Source organism: Canis lupus, chromosome 8, assembly GCF_011100685.1.
Source record: "Canis lupus familiaris isolate Mischka breed German Shepherd chromosome 8, alternate assembly UU_Cfam_GSD_1.0, whole genome shotgun sequence".
Lineage (NCBI taxonomy): Eukaryota > Metazoa > Chordata > Mammalia > Carnivora > Canidae > Canis > Canis lupus.
The window spans coordinates 36,207,902-36,230,954 of NC_049229.1; the positions used below are offsets into that span (position 1 = coordinate 36,207,902).

Sequence of the window (23,053 nt, forward strand, 5' to 3'; positions counted from 1 at the left end):
TATAGAAGAAAAGGAAAAGATGTATCAGAACTATGGGTTTTTTTTGTTTTTAATGAATTACTGTTTGATGTCTGTGCTAGCCAGAGATCAACTTACAAACACTGTGTTTGGACACAGAGGAATTCCTTTTCCCTGTCCCCTTTGAAGTAAGCCACGTGAGTTGTGTCTGCCAGTGAAATGAGTTTTCGAGCAAATGGTCTTATGGCTGTGTATGAGATTCTCAGTGTTCTCTTCCTGCTGGCTCATTAACCATGGAAGCAATTGAGGTGGGATCTCCATCAGACTGGGTCCCTAAATGCCTGTGATGAGTGGTATTTCCGTTCCTAACGTACACTAGACAAATAGTGTTAGCAAGCAGTAAGCCTTTGTTAGAGTAAGCATCTGAAATTTAGGGAATGTTCATTATGGCAGAACTGAGCTTATCCTGATTGACATAAAGCGTTTTTCAATAGAATTAAGTTGTAAGACACTTTATTGTAGTGAATATGACAGAATATTATTAATAATTTATTTACAGATGTGTTTTTAACCTGCTTGTAGTCTATTAGTTGTTTGACTTTACATAAATATTTTAAGATTTTATTTTTAATTAATCTCCACACCCAGTGTGAGGCCTCAATTCATAAACCCCATGTCAAGGGTCACATGCTCTACCAACTGAGCCAGTCAGGTGCCCCTTTTTGATTTTCCATAAATTTATGTTAATTGAATAAAAACTGTGTGTGTTTGTAAATCAACATGTTTGATTCTTCTCATGACTGTTGAACATACAATTAACCTTTCAAGTTTAACTGCTGTAGATCTGTGAACCACTTTATAAATTGCTACTGGAAATAATTGAAAATTAACTGAGTAAATGTGCCTCTATTCATACTAACACTGTTAGATAATTTCAGAGTACTTCATAATTTCAAAGCACATCATCTCATTTGATTCATAACTACAATCGTGGGAGATAATCAGAGCAAATTTAATTACCATCACATCCATTTTATAGGTGGAGAAGCTGCTGCAAAGCCATTTGCTTTAGGCCATATGGCCTATAGGCAGCAGAATTAGGATGTCACCTTCTGGCTCATCTTTCATCTATTTGTTTTTGTTTTTCCTATCCTCTCATTAGGATCAATTATGTATCCAGCCACTGGGTCGTGGGGAGTGGGGAGAAGGGAAAAGAGTTTCATTTACTTTTTCTTTTTATTCCTAAACATTTCTGTTGATATATTAAATTATCCAAAGCAGATAAATGCATTACATTTGCAATTTGTGTGTTTCTAGGAATTGTCCATATCATCTAGGTTATCCAGTTTGTTGGCATATAATTGTTCATAATTAGTTCTTAGTTAATTGCATCTTCCTTTTTTGTCAGTCTGATTAAAGGTTTGTCGGTGTTGCTAAGTTTTTCAAAGTTCTTTTTTTCCCCCTAAAGGTTTTATTTATTTGACAGAGAGAGAGAAGACAAGGAGAGAGAGAAGCAGGCTCCCCACTGAGCAGGGAGCCCAATGCGGGGCTCAATCCCAGGATCCTGACATCATGACCGAGCCAAAGGCAGATACCCAACTAACTGAGCCACCCACGCGCCCCAGTACCATTTGTTTTTATCAATTCTCTTTTTTTTTGTTGTTCTCTCTTTCATTTATATTCAGTCTAATCTGTGGTTAGATGAGGGGCTGCGGTGAGGGAGGGTTGGTGAAAGAATTCACCAAGGCAGACCAAAAGAGATAAAAGTTTATTGAATACACTGCCATAGAGCAGCAGCAGGAGAGCAAGGGAGATACTGTGAGGAGGCAATGGCCTATAACTTTTAAGATGGGTCACTTATTGAGCCTGTTTGCACTCGGTTCTGTGGTGGTCCCTGTGTTCCCTTTTGCTTTGCTCAAGTTGCCATTGCTCAAGCTTGTTGTCTAAAAGCAGCCTCTACATTCCCTATATTCTGTAAGTTTTGTGTGTTGTTTTTATTTTCACTCCTCACTAAATATTTTCTAATTTCCCTTTTGATATCTTCTTTGACCCGTTCATTGCTTAAGTGTATATTGTTTCATTTTCACATAGTCATGTATTTTCCACTTTCCTTCTTTTATTGATTTCTAGCTTTCATTCCATTGTGGCCAGAGAGGATGTTTTGTATGATTTCAGCCTTTGTAAAATTTATTGACACTAACATATGCTATGGCTTAACATATGCTCTGTCCTTGAGAGAGTGTTCCTTGTACCTTAAAAATAATATGAATAGTCTCTCCTTAACTTTTCGTCCCAGGCTTTAGGTAGTCTATTGTATGTCTCAGCTGTTATTCTTTCCCTCAGGTGAGATGAGTATCTTGTGTCAATCCTTCAGTTAGCCCTCCGATAGGATAGAGCAGACAAACACGGTAATTTGCTTATAATATCTGCTTTGCTCCCTCTTGAACCAGGAACTGTGGTTCTATACAGGAAGAAGGGCTGCTGAGCTGGGGAGGTTGTGGGGCAAGGGCAAGTAAACATGCCACAAAGCTTGCCTACAAAGTTTTAAGTTGCCTTTTTCTTAATTTCAGCATTCCCTTGGTTACCATAAACCTTTAGCTGTTTTCCAGAGTTCTGACAAAGTTGATTCTGGCAGTTTTCACTTGTTTTCAATGTTTCTGTGGAGGGATGGAAGCTTGGAACTGCCTTCATCATTTTCCTTATGTGCTAGCTTCTCATTCACTTTTATAATCCATTTGTATCTCTTTCACTACTATTATGCAATCACTTTCAAGATGGTCTTAATCATGTTTCTGTTACTCTCTCTTCGTAGGGCAGTATCTGTATCTTGGGCAAATTGAAACGTCTCTGAACCTAAATTTGCTTCATTGGGTCATTGGGTTCTTATGATGAGCAAAGAAGAAATTGAACATGAAAGTGTTTTTGTAAAGTTAATCGAAATTGTATAATCTGTTGATGTGGAACCTTATCAGTGGTTTATTTTCTTTTGTCATTGAAATATGAATCATCCAAAACCACCAAGTAGAATTAAGTTAAACTGGGAGCTCTGTGAATCTTTTCTTTGTTCAGTATATTTTGTCAGCAAATTATAGTTACTGCAGAACATGCATATTTTTTGGATCACTGCAGACTAAAATGCTTGCCCTTGAGCAAAGAAAGAAAAGGAAGCAAACTAAGGGAAAACTCACATCGCTAAACTTCTTTCAGTCTTCTGTAATCATATCTGAGTTTAAACATTGCCAGTTATCTAGAGTATTAAAACATAAATAGATTAAAATGCTGTGTAGTTTTCTGCATCTTAGACATCATTCTTAATCTTCTGTTTTCCTGATATTTGTATAATTTTTCATTTTCTTGACACAAGAGCCATAGACATTCTGTAAACCACTGGAAAGTATTATCTTCTTAGAGGAAAACAATAGGATTGAGGAGATAGACTTGTAGACATATTTGTAGTGTCTGATTAGTGTATTACTGCTTTTTAAAAAATATAGTTTATTTACTCATGAGAGACAGAGACAGAGACAGAGACACAGGCAGAGGGAAAAGCAGGCAACATGCAGGGAGCCCAATGCGGGACTCCATCCCGGGACTCCAGGATCATGCCCTGGGCCGAAGGCAGGTGCCAAACTGCTGAGCCACCCAGGGATCCCCTGTATTACTGCTTTTTGTTTTTTATTTTTTATTTATTTATTTATTTTTATTTATTTTTTATTTTTTGCTTTTTTTTTGCTTTTTGTTTTTTAAAAGACTCCTTATGTGAAAATTAAGAGCATGATGTACCTTTACATTACTTTTCTACTTAGTCTGCTGTCTGTTAAAATGCAGCAGTGTTAAACATCTTTATTACATAATTACAATAGTACTTTAATGTTTGACACTTCATGGTCATGTTTTATATAATGTTATTTTATGTAGAAATATAGAATTATTCCATAGACATTTGCCATCCTCTTGAAGAATTCCTCTCATGCATTCATGTATTATATTTTTATAATATAATCAAATTAAATGTTTGAGTTTTATATATATTCACTGTAACACATTGACATTTCAGTAGGCTCCATTAAATGGGAGTCCATTATATTGATTTGAGCATACTATGCTATTTTAAAAATATCAAATGTGAGAACTAAAGCTAAATAAAAGTTTCTCATTTAGGTAGCATCTGAAGTGTTTGCCCAAATTAGCCAACATGTAACCATTTTTTAAGTTTGCAGAATATATTCATTTATACTAGTATAAAAGTGGATTTCCTCCTGATTCCTTAAGAATTACAAAATTCCATAAGAATTACAAAGCTGTATATTGTCCCAAGTTCTGGTAAGCCAGGCACTTCAATTTTCGTTTCTAGAACTAATAATTTTCTGTGAAAAATTATCTCTGGCTTTCTGGCTAGTACTGGAAACCTTTTAATTATCTTAACTATTCATAGAAAAATAGATAAGGAAGACTCAGAATGTTCACATAAAACATAGCTATTAAAGAGTATTAAGTCTTTGCTCAATTTGAGGGCATAAATGTTTAGAAAATTCTTACTGTAAACATGACTATTATAGTTTCCCAAAGCTAATAAAATAAGTATTTGGTCACCTAATGAAAAATTCAGTCAGTGCAATTAAGCAGCTAATGTGAAGACATTAGAATTAGAGTTTCAAAGCTACTAAGTACCACTTACTATCATCGTGTAGGCTCAAGTGCTTTCACTCATCAGGTCTCAGCAGTGTACTTTCTTGTTCAAGGTAAACTTCATTAAGGGTAAGGATACTTCCCAAACACCTCCTACTGTGTTCAGAAATGTTTTTTTGAGACACAGGTAGCACTTTTCATATTTTAAAATCCATCTTCTGAATCTATAATGTATTATAGAAAACTTAATATGTAATATAGTAGTCAGGTACTTTGACCTCTGTTTAGAGCTCTTTGCCAAGAAAAAGATAGTGGATCTTTATATGAAGGAATTCTAACAATAAATATATTCTTTGTTTTTATTAGGAATAAATTTGAATACGAAATGGATTTCTTATAAGGAACACTTTACCGTATGGGCCCAGACCCAAGGTTAAATGAATCTTTGATCATTCTTCTCTGTAACCACAAGACAAGAAGGACATAGGCCATTGAGGCACTTTCTAATATTCCTTTATAAGCATGTATATTATCCTTTATGAATCAAGATCACATGAGTATTTTTAGTGTTTTAATTATATTGTGACAGTATATGACATTTACATAGAGTAATTGGAAATTTAAAAAAAAAACACGAATTGTTAAATTTGTTCTTAGTACAACTGAAGAAAATCATACAGCTGAGCAGATTGGAGCCACTCAGCAATCATTTTGCACATATCCATTGCTGCCTTCTCTCTTTTCCCATAGTGGCTTTCCCAGATCACCACTCTTCTAAATCTCACTCCCACTTGCCCCCTTTCTCATTTAGCAGCTAATCTTTCAAATGCAGTAGTACACAGAGAGAATACAGGTATGAACTTACTTTCCCAAAAGTCACACCCTAACTATAAACTTATCTTTATTTGCAGCTACTGTTAACTCCTTCTGTCCCTCCTTACAGGGAAGGGGGGGCCTATCCTTTATCTGAGGCTAATCCTGCTATCTGTGTTCCATGGCTGCTTGCCTTTCAACTCTGGGATATCACACCATCAAGTTGGTCTCCACCTCTCTTTCACATTTTCTCTTCTGCACTGAAACTTTAATCTACCACATGAACAAACTCAAATTTCTGTCTTGAAACAACATATTCATTACTTCATCAATCCTGAATCTTCCTCTAACTACTTTTCTACTATATTCAACAACTATTGAAAGAAGTTTTATGCTTGCTATCTCCTTTTCTTTATTTCTGATTAAGTCCATAAACCTAGTATGACTTGACTTTTATTTAGAATCTGATTTTGCTCATTCAGCATTGACTTCCAAATTACAAAATTTGGTGGGTTTCTTGCAGTCTTTATCTTATTTTACCTCTTATGTCTCAAACTGTATCTTTGCTTTGCTTTATGACACTATTGCCTTTTAGTTTTCATTCATGTCTCTGAATTCTTTAAATCTTTCTTGGCTACCCCTTCTTCCTTCCCTAATAAAGTTGTTATTGTACAAGGTTCTTCATTGATTTTTTGGTCTTATTCAGTATTGAGTACCTACTATGGCTTAGGCTCTGTCTTAGGCACTTCTTTTACATTGTTCCTGATAACTTATAATGACTGAACAAACACATAACTTTCCTAAGTCCAGTACTAAGGGGTAGTCAGGATTTAATACCAAATCTGTTTGATTCTAAAGCTATATTATAATAGTTTTAAAACTTTTTAAAGAAAGAATAGTTTAAAAAAATCTTACTTAGGACATCAAAATTTAAAACAGATGAAAGCAGAACTACTCTGTTACTGTGGGGGTGACAGATCCAAATTTTTTCTCCTTCCCATTCTGCCCTTGATAATGCCCTAGGGGCACTTAGAACCCAAGGACTCTGAAATTCTGTTAAAAAGGTACAGTGATTTATATTAAGTCTCAAGCCTGTATTAATTTTCCTTGTTTTAAACTCAGATTTTCAACTCAATCCTGGACATTTCAATCTTTCTACCTGTGTGTCTGACAAAAACATATTTTTTTTCTTTTTTTAATATCCCCAGTGGAACTTACCTTTTTTGTGAAACCTCTTCTAACTGTTGTATACCCTGCTGTAGTGAAACTTACTAGCCCAGCCAAATTTGGGAGTTGTTAAAGATTTCCTCTTGCTTCAATTTCACATATGCCTAGACAATTAACGTCCTTAGGGTTAGATTCCCTAGAGGTGCTCATAGTCATTTACTTTTTGCTTCCTTTTCACTCTCTCTTTCTTCCAATCTGTCTTTGATTCAAAGATTTCTAAAATTCAGGTCAGATTGTATTACTTACCTACCAACATTTTCATGAGTGCTCATTTTCTATTTTAAAAAGTATTCGAGGCATATGGAGGCCCTTCAGATATATGACATATTCATAATACACCTTGTTCTCTCAGGCCTCTAGCCATTGTATACTCTTCTCCTTTCTAGAACACCCTCTTTGTCTCTTGATCTATATAGCAAATTATTTTTCTCCCTTCCTATACCAACTTTATATCTTCTGCAAACACTTCTTTCTTGAGGCATCTGGTTCTCTTATATTTAAAGATTGCTCATTTTCCTGTCTTTCTTCACACTAGACTTTGAAAAGCCACTTGGGAACAGAGACTGTTTCCTAATTTAACACCTTAGCATGATACTGTACACAGTAAGTTTTCAAGATTTATTCATATTCATTGAGTAAATGAATTCTTTCCAAGAAGATAAAAATGTTTAACCATGATCTAGTATCAGCTGCTTTATCTACTTTATCTGTTAAATGAGGCAGTGGGATAAGATGGTTTTCAATTTTCCCTTCCAGTTTTAGGATTCTGCATTATTTCCTTTACAGTATTATCTGTACTGTCTTTACCCACTATTCTCATTTATTTTATAAAACATTTAAAATTTATTTTCAGTAATCACATGTAGGATTGATTAACTTTAAGTGCATCTTAAAATGATGGAATTTTAATCCCCTTGGTATTTATATCATTTCATTTTAAATTTTTCCTGTCTTTAGTTCCAGAATTCCTTAGTTTTTACAAGTGGTGGCCAATTAGGGACAAAATATATCAGAAATAATCTTAGTTTGGATTTTGCTTCTTTTTCACCTTTGGTTGACACATACCCAAAGTATAATCTAGAGATGAGAACACTGTGGCTTGTTTTATGAACTTTGGAATGACAGGTAGGAATACATTCTTTTCCCAAAAGGTAGACTTCAAGAAAGCAGTAGATTCTTTTCTTTCTTTTAACCTTTAAAGTAATAAAATAAGAAATCTAGGTTTACTATAAAGAATTTTTATAATATTGAAGCAGATTTTGTCTGTACACTTACACTGTTAAAACTTCTGATTTTCAAAACAAGTCATATGTAACTGATTAGAATGTGTTTTTACTTAAAATATTATACCAGCATGTGCAGAGTCATAATGCACTGCCAAAAAATGTAGTCTGGAAGCAAAACAGAAAACTGAAAATAATGCTGTAATTTTTTAAATAAGAGGAAAATATTTTCTTTACAATGAAGGTTTTGGTCCAAATGGTATTTAACCAACTAACTGACTAGTCTATTAAAGCATTCTACTCTAGAAAAGCTTCATTTTTGGTAAAACTGATTGCATTAGCATATTACTGACAATAATGGGCATGGATTTTTTTTTTTTTTTCTCAAAGCAATGCTGTGATTTAGCTTTTGGAAGAAAGTGCAAGTTTTCTGTGGGCTTAGGTATTAAAAATGCTTCTTAAAAACTTCAAATTGTATGCATTAAAGTAGGACTCTTGGAGCTTTTTCAGATTTTACTCCTTATAGTCACTTGTCCTTTGAGTAGATGTTTTACGAACCTGTTTTTACTTGCTAGAAAATATAATTTTCCATAATTAAGAGAAAACATCAGTTATTTTATCCACTTGACTTTGTCTTTGCTTGTTATTGTTTGCTTTAGAGATTTATCTAAGTTATTGACATGATTCAGATTCCAGCATATATGAAATAGAGCTTTTGAGAAGGTGCTTTGAATGGAAAAATAAATATCTTACAAAAGATCTTGCTTTTGGGTGTGTCTAGTTCTCTTTGAGTTTCTTGTTTTTCTTTGCATTCATAGCCATATTCTATTATATTATGTATCTTTAAGATAAAATTGGTTAACACACTGAGAGGTTAGCTTATGAGACAGAGGATGATAAATTTCAAACAATTTTCACATATTTCTGTTTAAGAAAATGCTCATATTTATTTTTTTTATTTTTAAAAGATTTTATTTATTTATTTGAGAGACCGAGACAGAGATACTGAAAGGACAGCAGGAGAGGGAGAAGCAGGCTCCCCACTGAGCAGGGAGCTCAACCAGGGACTTGATCCCAAGACCCCAGGATCATGACCTGAGCCAAAGGCAGATGCTTAATCTACTGCGCCACCTAGGCGCCCCTTATGTTTTAAACAAAGTCATTTTACACTATACCTTATACCCTATCTCTCTTTTATTATTATAGGTATCTTCTTATCTCCAGGAAACCTTCCCATCTTCCTCAGGGACTGATGTGCAGTCCCTCTTTCATTCAGTCCTATACTGTCTTCCTTTGCAGCTTCATAATTTGTGGTGATACCTCTTTTCATATCCTCTGTATTTTTATTTGTCTTCTATTATCATGGCCATTTTTTAGGTCTGTATCTTAACTAACCAGAATATTTATTTATTAAAAAGATTTTATTTATTTATTCATGAGAGACACAGAGAGGCAGAGACATAGGCAGAGGGAGTAGCAGGCTCCCCATGGGGAACTTGATGCAGGACTTAATCCCAGGACCCCGGGATCATGCCCTGAGCCAAAGGCAGACAGTCAACCACTGATCCACCCAGGCATCCCCAGAATTTTTATTTAATTTAAAAAATTTTATCCTCTTCTGCTTACAAGTTAGGATGATTTTTTAAAAGTGATGGCTGTTTAGTGAGTAGATATTTATCTTGCTATCAAGAAACTTATCTGACTGGGAATTTATAAGTATAAATAGCCAAGGTACTTAGCAGAAAGGTAGAGATAAAGTGCTATGCAAAATTGGAGGAGAAAAGAAGTAATTCAATCTGGGCAATCCAGAGGGTGTGGAATCCAAAAAAACTGTTAAGTATTTCAGACAGGGAGAAGTAGAAGGAGTAAATATACATTATATATGTAATATATATTAAATATTATAATCCTACCACCCAGAATTAATAAATGTTATTTTTAAAAGTCTAAAGGTTAAATCTCTCCCCTTTATTTGAACAAAACAAAGGCCTTAGAATATTTAGCCTTGGACTTCCCCTTTTCTGCTTTGCATTGTTATTATTGTTACTAGTTTGTGGCAATAGTAGTTGCAGTGGTGGTTGGCTTTAGCTTACATTCAGGGTATATGGAGATGATTAATGCGGAGTATGTTTAGAAAAGTGGGTTGGAATCAAGTACAGTAGGCCTTGAATGATAGGTAGGCTAAGGAACTTGGACTTTAAGCCAATGAATGTTTATTTGTATGAGAGTGATGTAAGCTTTGCCCTAGGAAGATTAGTTTGATAACCATGAATATATTGGAATGGAGAGTACATCCTGGAAATAGGGAGATCAGTTAAGAGAGTTTTAACTGTAGGACATGAAAGAGGTTTAAAAAAAGAGCTAAAATTAGATAACAGTAGCAGCAATGAAGATGACGTGAGAAATAAATGTTTGTAGAGAGATACGGTGATGTAGATTTCTCATTGGTGTGCAAGGGCAAAAGGATTCCAAGATAACCCTAGGAATATGTTGAAACTACAAAGAGAAATTAAGAAATACAGACAGAGGGCTAGGTTTCTAATGAAAGATGAGTTCAGTTATGAAAATATTAAATTTGTAGTGCCAGTGGGACACTCAAGTATGAAAGGCCAGCCACGCAGATAAAATGCTGAGCTGTAACTAAGAAAGAAGGGCAAAAGACCAAAAGATAAGATTTGTAGGTTTAGTAAAACAAGGTGATAATGAAGCCATACATTTCAGAGATAGAGTCAAGAATAGGAGATGATGAGATAAACCAAGAAAACTAGTAATTAGGAAGCAGGTGGAAAAAGAGAAATTTGAGGAATTCTGTATGAAAGTGGTAGGAGTGTGACCCAAATTATAGGCACTTTTATGGAAGTCACAGGCTAAGGCATTTTATAGGTGGAAGCTGTCTCCAGATTTAAAGAGGTAGAAGAAGATGTTGAGGAGGATGAGGACAGAGAAATGGTCATTTAATGGTGATGAGAGTCAAAATACAGGATGTGAAAGTGGAAATAATGTAGCAATTTAACTTTTGAAATAAAACTTACTAGGGTGTGTGTAAGTATTTGTGAAATACAGATCTATATGTATGTTTATATATAAATGTATTATATATGTATTTATATATTTTCTCCTTTGCCCTTTAATATGAAGGTATTGGCATCCTTGGGTTATTATTCTGTTATCCTGTGATAAAAGATTTAATAAGCAGGACTACCCTTTGTCTTATGTCTAATTTAAAAAAGAAAAACAAAACCTCCACTTGAATCTTTTATACTTAGGGTACAGCGAAAGGGGGAAGAGAGAAGGCAACACTTTATTGTTGAAATAAATGTGGAAATAGACAATAAGGTCACAAAGTTGGGAAAGGAGAGATACATACTAATTAGCAGAAGGTAAAGCACTATGGAAATTTGGGCTATGAAAGGCCTTTACTTGTGAGAGTATATTTTGTATTAATAGTATTAAAGAGAATATGTAGGGTTGTTAGGGATATATACTCTATTGAATACCTGTTCTTTGCAGATATATTATATACATTTTCTTGCTTAATTTTCTAAAAATTACCATGAGGTACTGTTGTCTTCCTTTTACAGATGAAGAAATGAGGATAAAAAAATTAAAGCACTTTCCAAATCATAATGTTAGTAATTATCCAAGGAGAAATTCAAACCCACATATAGCTGCTTCCAAAATCTTTGTTCTTTCTACTAAACCATGATGTCCTTATGTATTTATGTGGAGGTACAGGGAAAAAAAAGGAATGGTGGAGGGGAGAAAACTGAGGTTGTTTATATTTAATTTAGAGAGTTTGGACTCAGGAAAAGACCACACCAATGGGGAGAGTTCTGCAAACTTAGAAGGGTGTTTAACTATCGTTGGACAGGGAGAGGAATTGAATTTGGTTTATCCATCTAGGCTGTTACCTTAATACGAGCCACAGAAAGCACAGTATGTTTTGTTTAAAGCTGTGACTATGCTCTTCACACTGCTCTTTTTTGATGTTTCATACATAGAAAAAATATGATATCTTTTACAAAGAGTAATGGTAAAACAATTGCTGAATTATTTCCATTTTCATTGTTTTCCCCGCCATTACTCCTTTAAGTTCTGTATTTTGAATTTCACTCATTAAATTAGGAGATGGAGCGTAACCAATGCTGTAGAAGCCCTCTGTGTGTGTATTCTTCTTCTCTTCATTGTGGTCCCACCTCATATCAGAAATTCAGTAACCCTACATAGGCTAATTATCATTTGCCTCCCTTTTTTTTTTTTTTTACACAGTTTGGTCATATCTATATATTCCATGCGTAGTTTGTATTTCTGATAGATGGAGCATGCTGTACATATTTTCTATGACTTATTTTGTGTGTTTTTATTTAACATCGTGAGAGTCAGCAGTGTTGTTACATGCACGAAGCTGTATGTCCTTTGTTTTCACTGCTGTACAGTATTCTGTGTAAGTAACAATTTGCCTGTTCTCTTGTCAATGGACATTTATTTTGTTTCTTTTGTTCTTTTGCTATAAGAAACACTACTGCTATAAATACAATGAAGAGACCCTTTGGGCCAGCCTGGGTGGCTCAGCAGTTTAGTGCCGCCTTCAGCCCGGGGCGTGATCCTGAAGACCTGGGATCGAGTCCCATGTCAGGCTTCCTGCATGGAGCCTGCTTCTCCCTGTGCCTGTGTTGTGTCTCTGCCTCTCTCTCTGTGTCTCTCATGAATGGATGAATAAAATCTTTAATTAAAAAAGAGAGAGAGAGACCCTTTGGAGCCCCTAGATGAAAAATCTGATCTCTGCTATTATTATCTCTTCAAAATTACAAGAAGGAGTTAGGCACAAGTATCAGGATCTAATTCCTTTCTAAGCAGTGTACACCTTCCTTCTATCCCCTTTGCAAGTCTAGGGGAAAAAGAGTGTATGAGGTATCGGTAAGGGATGGCAGCTTTGCATTTACCACACACACACCTGAATACACAGCCTTCACTTCAGAATATCTTACCTTCTGTATTAGTCAGGGTTGTCTAGAGTAACAGAACCAATAAAAGAGAGAGAGAGATGAAGAAAGAGAAAGAGATTTATTATTAGGTATTGGCTTATGTGATTATGGAAGCTGAGAAGGCCCATGATCTTCTATCTGCAGGCTAGAGACCCTGGAAAGCCAGTGTTGTAGTTCAAAGGCCTGAGTGAGAACAAATGGTATAGATGCCAGTCTGGAGCACCAAAGGGCTAAGATGTTTCAGCTCAGTCGGCAGAGTAAATTCAACCTTTCTCCACCTTTTTGTTGTTGTCAGATCCTCAACATATTGGATAATACCCACTCACGTTGGGGAGGGCCATCTGCTTTTCTCAGTTCACCAATTTAAATCCTAATCTCTTCCAGACACATTCACCAACACACACAGAAATAATGATTTACCAGGTAATAATAATAGTTTGTAATCCGGACATTCTGTGGCTCACTCAATTTTATGTGTAAACGTAAAATTAACCACCGTGGTTTCTTTCATCATATCACTGTATGATGTAGTTCTCTAGGCCTTTGCCTAAGGCCCTTCTTTCTCTTCTCATTCTGTCCTCTCTCTCTAAATAATAGAATCTACCTGATGCTTGCAAATACCATCAATATACTGATAACTCCCAAACTGCTACCTTCGTTCCATAATTTTCTTCTTAGCACTTGGCCCATATCTCCAGCTGCCACTCTCTCTCTCCTCTATAGTCACTTCAGATGTAAGTCCAAAATTAAACTCATGATCTTTCCTCTTTTCTCCCACCCCAGTTTGTTTCTCCTCCAGTTTGCCATTGTCTCTGTGAGGGCATATTTCCCTCTTCCATATGCCTAGATATCTGGAAATTGACTTTGCCATTACTTTTTCCTCTCCTCTTGCCTCCATATCTACTCACTTGGTTTTTAAATGTCTTTTGAACTAGTACTTTTATTTCCTCTGCTGCCACCCTAATCCAGGTACCACAATCCTAAACCTGGAATAGAGAAACTATAGTCTCTCAATAATTGGCTCCTGCTTTTCTCCCATCCTTCGTAGCCAAAGTAGCTTATATTCTCAGGTTCCTATCAGTAACTTTTCAGTGGCGTCCCATTGCCCTTTGAATAAAATTCAGAGTTCTTAGCATTTCTTTTGAATACTTTCTGCCAACATCTCTAGCCTCATCCTGAGCCATCTTTCCTCCATATTCTCAATTTGTGCTGAGACTCCTTGCTGCTACATTCTTTTCTTCATTAGGTTGCTGCTCTCCTTCTTTTGCCATGCTAATAACTAACTTCCTCATCCTTTGGGTCTAAGTCTGTCATTTTCCTTTAGGGAGACCTTTTCTGAACCTTGTTCATATTGGCTTCCTTTTAATCTATACCAATAGAGCCCTGACGATATTATTAATAATATTCATTATTTAACATCTTTTTTTCTCTGCTGAATTTTAAGGTTCATTAGAACATCGAGTCTGCTTTCTGTTTTATTCTCAGAGTTGCTTTAGTCCTGGCACGTAGTAGACACTCAGTGACTTGGTTTTTTGAAGAAGAAGAAATGCACTGCATACATATGAATTTCTGCATTTCGCCTGTCCCACCCTTGGGGAAAAATTAACCATCTTGCCTTTACAAAGATATGATGAAACTTCTATCATGCATCTGTTGCTAACATGGAATTCACAGTAAAAAATTACATTAGACAAGCCAGAATGAGGCACTAGAATTTTTAGGAACTTAAAGAAAACCAGAAACTAGGATACTTATTTTTATGATCTCTATTATATTTCTACCACAGAAGTGGTGGCTCTTGTCCTTCACTGGGATATGCAAAAATCTATATGTAATTTGTTATTTTTATGACTGATACGATTTGTTATTTTTAGATTTTTCATGAAACTTTGCTTTCTTCTGGTTATCTTGAATAAATTCATGAGTATCATAATTTTTTTTTATGGTAGTCACAGAGAGAGAGAGAGAGAAAGAGAGAGAGAGAGAGAGAGGCAGAGACACAGGCAGAGGGAGAAGCAGGCTCCATGCACCGGGAGCCCGATGTGGGATTCGATCCCGGGTCTCCAGGATCGCACCCTGGGCCAAAGGCAGGCGCTAAACCGCTGCGCCACCCAGGGATCCCCCTAGTATCATAATGTTTTAAGAATCAATAAGTAAAAACATTATTTTTACCATTTTTCTGCTTAATCTCATTTAAGCATATAAGAACAATACTGAAATTAGCCAAACATATTATAACTGAGATAAACATCTGACTTTGAGGAGTATATTTAAGATTTAGTGCTGCTGTTTATTACCCATTTCCATGGCTCTATTCAAGTTTATCTTATAGCACCTGATTCTGAGATATTCTTGTACTTATCTGTATTATACAGATGGAGTCTATCCTTAGAGGTCTATCATTTGAGATATCCGGAACTACCAACAATATTGTTCATAGAATACTTAAGTAGCTCTATCTTTTATGTGTTCAGTAGTTTATACTCCAATCAGGGAAGTAAGTATTCCTTTCGTTACATAATTATATTAACTTTTGGTAACAGCTTCCCTGTCCTAAAAATGCCTAGTGTATAGTATAATGCCAAGTGTATTAGTATAAATCTGAAAATAGCTTTAATAATTAAATTATTCAAGTTGTATTTTATCTAACTTGCAAGTTAGATAATGAAGTGAAGAGTAATACAATGACTGTGGAAATTTGTTATATTTTGGTTGGAGTTCATGAAACCTTGACTGATGTTTTTATAACGAAACTGCCCATAGAATTATGCACAGTTCTGACTTGATGTGCTTTCCCCATTTATGTTAGAGTATATGATTATCAGTTTACCTCGGTAGACAGTTTATTATTCTGACATCATGATTGGGTTAGGACACCTGAGCACTAACAAATGTTTTCAGAATGTTTTTGCTTTTTAGTGATAATTGAGCATACAATTATTCTGTTTTTAAATCTGTTGAGATACACTTCATTTTGTTAATGTAAATCTTTTATAGCCTTAGCTGAATTTCTTACAAGAGCTCTTGGTCTTGACAGCTGAGATCAGCTGGCTGATGTCTCTTAATGGCACTTAGATTTGAATTTTGTAGGCTGGAAGGCAGAACTGCTCGGAACTGGTCTGTTTAATGCATGGTGGCTTTAAATTCAGGCTTAAAAATGGGCCCACTTATAAAAAGAAAGTCTTAAGTTTCTAGAGTTCACTCTAGAGGAACACTATGAAGTTAAAAACTTGGACTTTTTTTTGACTGTCCTTTGGTCATGGTAATTTGAGGTGAAGGAAACTAATATGAACTTCACATTTTCATTTCAATTTAAATTCCAAGATTCTTTGATTCTCTAGAGCCAAAGTGTTTCAAGGGTTTTCATGAGGAGGTTATGACTGGAGGGGAAGAGTGCTGCCTCTTGGTCTTGAGTGACAACCCCTGCCCTCTGCCCCTAGCTGAGAACTCAAAGCATTGTTGAATAGCACTAAAATGAGCTGAGTCCAAGACTTTAGCCAGATGGTTGATAGAGGCCTTTTAAAGGAAGGGAAATAGTAAAAGAGTAATCTCAGAGGAACTCTCTTATGTTAAGGAACTGAGAAAATGAAGTCTTTCTAAAGCTAAGTGTAAATTATACCACCTTCTTTGGGAGCAAAAGCTGCTAAATGTAACAGAAGAAAATGATGGTGTGGGAAATCAAAGTTCAGGAACAAACCTTTAAGTGTGGTTTTCGAATGCTTAATCCTCTCTTGCTCCTGTCTCAGGATCCATTGCCTCCTTTTCCTCCTCTTCCAAAGTCTGTTTGAAAGGGATTTTGATGGGTAATGGCAAAGGAAGGCAACTTTAGACAGTATAAATTAGGGCACAAGATGCCCTTTGTACAGGAATTATCTTAGACATGCTTTTGAAAGCATACTTTTTTTTTTGAGTCTTATTAAGAAAATAATCAAAGGTATGAATCTTAAAGCTTTGAGTTTAGTTTGCTTTCAGTAAAAATAAGGTATAGATACCAAAATAAGCAAACCTTTTTTTTTTTTTTTTTCCCTTTCCTGGTTTCTGCTTATAAGATTTACAGGTATTTAAAATAAACCTATGAAAAACAGAAATACTGTCCTGGGATTGGCTAAATAGAGCAATTACCTCCGGGCTCCAAAGTCCAAATGAGCTTGACTTTTGGAAATAAATTTGGCTAAGACTTCTTCCTCATTCTGTTGCATAAAGGTGTACATGAAATGATACTGACCTTTGCCAGAAACCCCAGGAATCCTATTCAGTGATGTACTTGTAATGGTCATGGAAGAATTAAAACAGCACAGATGTGGATTAATGTGAAAAAGTAGGCGAAATTCTCATTGTGTGGTTTTAATGTGGCAGATCCTTTAAAATACTTTGGTGTACCACAATAATTAAAGGGTTTAAGAACATTAAGTTAAAATACTTAGAAAATGAAAGCCCTGAGTTGAATAATAAGAATGAACTATGTTTTATTTTTTAAAATTGGAATTAATGTAGGTTGCCATGGTGAAAATAGATTGAAATATTTAATGGTAACTATTTTGTGCAGCCCTAGAGATCAAAAACAGTAATGTAAATAAACAGGTCTTTAAAGAATATACTCACAGACATGTTTAACGTAAATGATTGCTAGAAGGGAAGTGTATTTTCTTCAGTGCTGTGCTGTGCAAAGAAATTTTAATTGACTTGATTTTGGCAGTAAGAATCTACAACTTAGCATTAATAACTAAAATTTTAAAATATTTGCTCATTGCTCTGGATTATGACTGTTCAAGAATTACTATTTTCAAACACTAATTAATCATTTTAAGTAAACTTTTTTTACACATTTATGACATCAATGAGTATGACTGTTTATTACATTTTACCTATAAAAAGTTGAGCTGTTTTATATACTCTTTATGGAAACAGTGCACAGTCATAAATTAAAAGATGCAACTGTTTTGGATATTTTACTGGTGGTCCTGTGTTTTCCTGCCAGCAGTGCAGCTGTTTCAGGTTTCTCAGGATAACATATAAAAAGCTGTATGTACACTGCAAGTTTATGCTTGAATTGCCAAGCCAGAGATGGTATGACTCAACTTTCCCAGAAGCAAGTTGTACCAAAATGTGATGAATCAAAACAACTAGTTGCACAGTGGTTTGTATTACAGCTATGAAAACCAATTCTCTTTATGATAGTTGGCTTTTTTTTTTTTTAATTTTATATATTTATTCATGAGAAACACACACACAGAGGCAGAGACATAGATAGAGGGAGAAACAGGCTCCCTGTGAGGAGCCTGATGCAGGACTTGATCCCAGGATCTTGGGATCATAACTTGAGCCAAAGCCAAAGGGAGACGCTCAACCACTGAGTCACCCAGGCACCCCTATGATACATAGTTGGCTTCTTAAGGTTGACAGACATTCTGCTGTGGTACCTGAATTTTGCCACAAGTGAACAGCCATTGGAGCTAAGACTGCTTTCTTTTGAGGGTCTGAGGAAAATAAAAAGGGTAATACAATGGCATCTGGTGTATGGATGAAATCTACCTGGAAACTTGTATCAAGAATGTAATGTTTCAGGATCCCTGGGTGGCTCAGTGGTTTGGCGCCTGCCTTTGGCCCAGGGCGCGATCCTGGAATCCCAGGATCGAGTCCCGGGTCGGGCTCCCGGCATGGAGCCTGCTTCTCCCTCCTCCTGTGTCTCTGCCTCTCTCTCTCTCTATGTCTATCATAAATAAATAAATAAATCCTGGGGATCCCTGGGTGGTGCAGTGGTTTAGCGCCTGCCTTTGGTCCAGGGCGTGATCCTGGAGACCTGGGATCGAATCCCAGGTCGGGCTCCCGGTGCATGGAGCCTGCTTCTCCCTCTGCCTATGTCTCTGCCTCTCTCTCTCTCTCTCTCTCTCACTATCAGTAAAAATAATAAATAAATAAATAAATAAATAAATAAATAAATAAATAAATAAATAAATAAATAAATCTTTAAAAAAATATAATGTTTCGTTACCTGTAAAAAAATATTACTAAGTATTACTTGTTTGTGTGATAGTTACTGAGCTCTCAGTGATGAGAAATTGATTTTATCCTGTTCCAGGTTGATTTTTAGACTTCTGAGATGACTTATTTAACTTACGTCATTTTTCATGCATCAGAGTTTTAAGAGTGGACATTTTATTGTGGCCTCGGATATAACAAGCAGATACTTTTTTTTGGCCATCTGGATAGATTTGGTGAATCCCTGTTTAAATCCTATGGGAGTGAAGTTCTATCAAGAGTTTGGCAATGAAAGTGGGATACATCCCACCAAGGTTTATAAACCTGGTTTATAAACCATGTAGGGAGAAAATATTAGAATTTCTGTTAAAATTTTTTTTATCTCTTGCTTTAAATATTTATATATATTTTATCGTATGCTTCTATATTAGTATTTATATGTAATTATATACCATATAACTATACATTAAGACAATAAGTATATGATTTATAAGTATACAAATTTTAGAGATGCATGCTCAAATCTTTTTACTGTTATAAATATACTATCAGAAGTTTGTAGTGGGTTGTGTGCCTGGGTGGCTCAATCCATTAAGCATCTGACAACTCTTGATTTCAGCTCAGGTCATGATCTCCAAGTCCTGAGATCAAGCCCTGCATCAGTTTTCACAACTGGGATTCTCCCTCTTCCCCTTCCCTTACCCCAGCCTACATGCATGCATGCATGCATACTACTCTCTCTCTCTTTCAAATAAATTAAAAAAAAAAATTTTTTTTTTTTTTAAGTTTGTAGGGGTGCTTGGGTGGCTTAGTCAGTTAAACATCTGACTCTTGACCTCAGCCCAGGTGTTGATCTCAGGGTCATGAGTTCGACCCCACATTGGGCTCCACGCAGGGCATGGAGCCTAGTTTTTTAAAAAAGTTTGTAGATTATTGCTCAATAAATAATAATTTCCTTTCTCCTTCTACTTTTCCCTTTCACCCTTGGCAGAGAAGCGAAGAATTAACACCTTGATTTGTGGTAGTGTGAATAAATTACAGCCAATTCCAAGAGCTTATGCTATGTCTAACTTTGACCTTTTTTCTATTTGGCCTCTTATATTGCCATATATTTTTTAATCACACAACCTTATTAAACATGGATACAAATGAAAAACAGACTTGTTATTATGTTAGAAAAAATAAGTTGCTCATGCATCAAGACTTTGACACACAGGAAGTTTGAATGAATGAGTAGAAAAGTTTCCAAGTTATTAAAATGTTCTGGTACCTGATTTATTCATTTGCCATACCCATAATTCTGAGGCGGATGAAGCTCCTTTACTTCCTGAGGCCTGAAGAAACAATGTGGTTTCTCAAACTAGGCATTAAAGCAAAGCTGGAAATATTTGTTTTCCAACAGTGCTATTAGTCATACTAAAAAACTGACCTCCTTTGGCTAGGGTTGTGCCATGTTTTAGGCCTGTTTGTCTACCTTTATCAAGGTAGAACATTTTAATTGTTAAATAACATTTGTGATTGAAGAAAAATGGTGTCTATTACACTGTCTTTTGAGATCAGTTCAAAAGACTTCTGTATTTACTAATTGGGACATTCTGTTGAACTGAGGCTGTCAGAGATTTCTAGGAGATGTAATTTTCTAAGGTTTCACTTCCTATATGGAAAGAGACAATATATTTTTGTAATGCTGAAGTAAATTTGAAGTAACTAGTGTATTCTCTCCTCTCCCCTCCTCCATTTAAGTATTTATTTCAGAATATATTTATGTAAAATACTCAATATTTATGCAAAAAATATTAATAATACAATAGTGTTATGATACTGTGTATTTACTTAAGAGTATAGTATGCCAGGTGAAGAATAGCAGTTAGGTACCCAGACAAGAGCCAACAAAACAAGTTCTGAAAATGGGGAACAGTGAACATTTTATTTTATTTTTTTAAAGATTTACTACTTACTTAATTTATTCATTCATTCATTCATTCATTCATTCATTCATTCATTCATTCATTCATTCATTTATTTATTTATGATAGACATAGAGAGAGAGAGAGGCCAGAGACACAGGAGGAGGGAGAAGCAGGCTCCATGCCGGGAGCCTGACATGGGACTTGATCCCGGGACTTCAGGATCGCGCCCTGGGCCAAAGGCAGGCGCCAAACCGCTGAGCCACCCAGGGATCCCCAACAATGAACATTTTAATAGCAATTATTATTTTGAAACCTCCTTGAGAGCTGTTTTTAAATCTTAATGTAATTTGCTTTATAACTTAGTTTAACAATTAATCTAGTTTAGGCACTCTATAAATAGATGCTATGCTTCTTTTTTAAAAGGTAATAATGCATTTATAAAGTTTGAACATTTCAATCTCAGAATTCCCTTTATAAAATGTGCATCCTTTTTATTACGGCTTTTAAAAATGTTACCAACTTATATATGCTTTCTATATCAATTCTACACTTTTTGTTTTGTTTTAGGTATTTAAATCATGTCAGAGCTGCCTCTCCACAGGACCTTGCTGGAGGCTATACTTCTTCTCTTGCTTGTCACAGAGCACTACAGGATGCATTCAGTGGGCTTTTCTGGCAGCCCAGTTAACCTTTATTTCTCCTTTTTAAGATTTGGACCGAATCAGGGAGCTAGCAAAAGCAAAGCAGACTTGTAAAAGTATAGCCATATGCAGCTGCCCAACAACAGTTCTACCACTAGCAGCTGTGTTAAAGTATTTATAAGAGAAAATTTCAGAACTAAGCTGAGTAATATAGTGGATAAATATATGTGAAAAAGATTTATTTTTTACTTATATTTTTCTGAGAGGGATTGAAGCTGTAAACTTCATCTGATGGAAGATATGAATAATTCACCTATGTATGCTTGAGGTTGACAGACTTGTAAAATCTTTTTAAAAATAAAGCTAGACTTTATATTAAGTTTTGTGGTTTCTCTCTTATTACAGTGTTTTACTTGAACACATTTTAAAATGCCATTTTGAATACGACATTTAGTGTTAATATCCAAGTCTATTATTTTGTCTCATAAAATGTTCCTTTTTTTCCCCTATGTTCTTAATACTAGTCCAGACAAGTCGATATATTTCCTTCTACCAGCAGGTTGTGGCAAGTAAAAGTTGACCTATGATAATGCCACTCTCTCAATATTAAGGACTCAGTGCCTGTTCTGAGCAGTGGAAAGTGAGACAAACCTTGATCAAGGTATTATAGCTCCCAGCTGTGAGCCACACTTGGGATAAACCAGACGAGAGTATTAACCTGCTTTAATGACAAATTCAAAGAAGTAAGTTAATAAAATTTAATACTTAAATGGCACCTTTCACTTCAAATGTGAGCTCATTTTATGATGAAACCTTGGAATGGATACATTTTAAATGGAATGGATACATTTTAAATGAAATTTCCCTTAGTAAATTGTAGACTCTGATATAGTTTCTGTTGAAACTTCAAAGCTTTTAGTATACCCAGGATTTTGCTTAGAGTTGGATATGGAGAGGATGGATAATTTGTAACATCTCAACCTTATATGAGTCTATTATATAGACCACTGGGTATGAGACATAGTCTCAAGAAATGAAGGGATTTCCTAGCAAATGTCCATTGTAACAGATGTTAATTTTATGGGAGGAAAGTTATCTGAAACAAAATTCATGGTTACATTAGAGTAGAAGGTCCATATATACCAACTCCATCTTATTTGCCTAAGCCAGGTATTAATTTCAGGGGTACATCTTCATCTTTACCACACAGTTGACCCTTGAACAACACAAGTTTAAACTGTATGGATCCACTTGTATGTGGATTTTTTTCTAATCTGTAAATATATTATTTTCTTTAGTTTATCAGCTAAATAGCTTATTAGCTCATTCTTATTTTAAGAATACATTGTAGAACATACAAAATATATGTAATTGACCATTATGTTTGTGTTAAGGCTTCTGGTCAACAATAGGCTGTTCATAGCTGTTAAGTTCTGAGGGGAGTCAAAAATTATATGTGGATTTTCCCCTGTGTGTGTGTGTGGAGCAGTTGTCAGTGGCTCTAATCTCTGTGTTTGTTCACAGGTCAACTGTACCTTTATCTTTGATAACTGAGAAAAAACCAAGGCATCAAATAATTGAGTAAGCTCCACTTATATATACAAATGAGTAAAAGGCCAGAATTAAAACTGTTTAAGTCGTTTTATCTATACTTTACCAGACTGTATCCTAATTTTCATATCTATTAG

General features: G+C 35.3%; 1 protein-coding gene across 6 annotated transcripts in view; it reads left to right on the forward strand.

Annotated features, from left to right (window-relative positions):
• The window catches only part of MNAT1 (MNAT1 component of CDK activating kinase), a 188,579-nt gene extending 166,835 nt beyond the window's left edge, over nt 1-21,744 (forward strand). For all 6 annotated transcript variants that reach the window (XM_038544873.1, XM_038544877.1, XM_038544874.1 and 3 more), the window contains one exon: nt 21,292-21,744. In XM_038544873.1, coding sequence (XP_038400801.1) covers nt 21,292-21,432 — 141 coding nt within the window. In that variant the 3' untranslated portion in view covers nt 21,433-21,744. The remainder of the gene's footprint in view (nt 1-21,291) is intronic.
• Nucleotides 21,745-23,053: the final 1,309 nt, after the last annotated feature.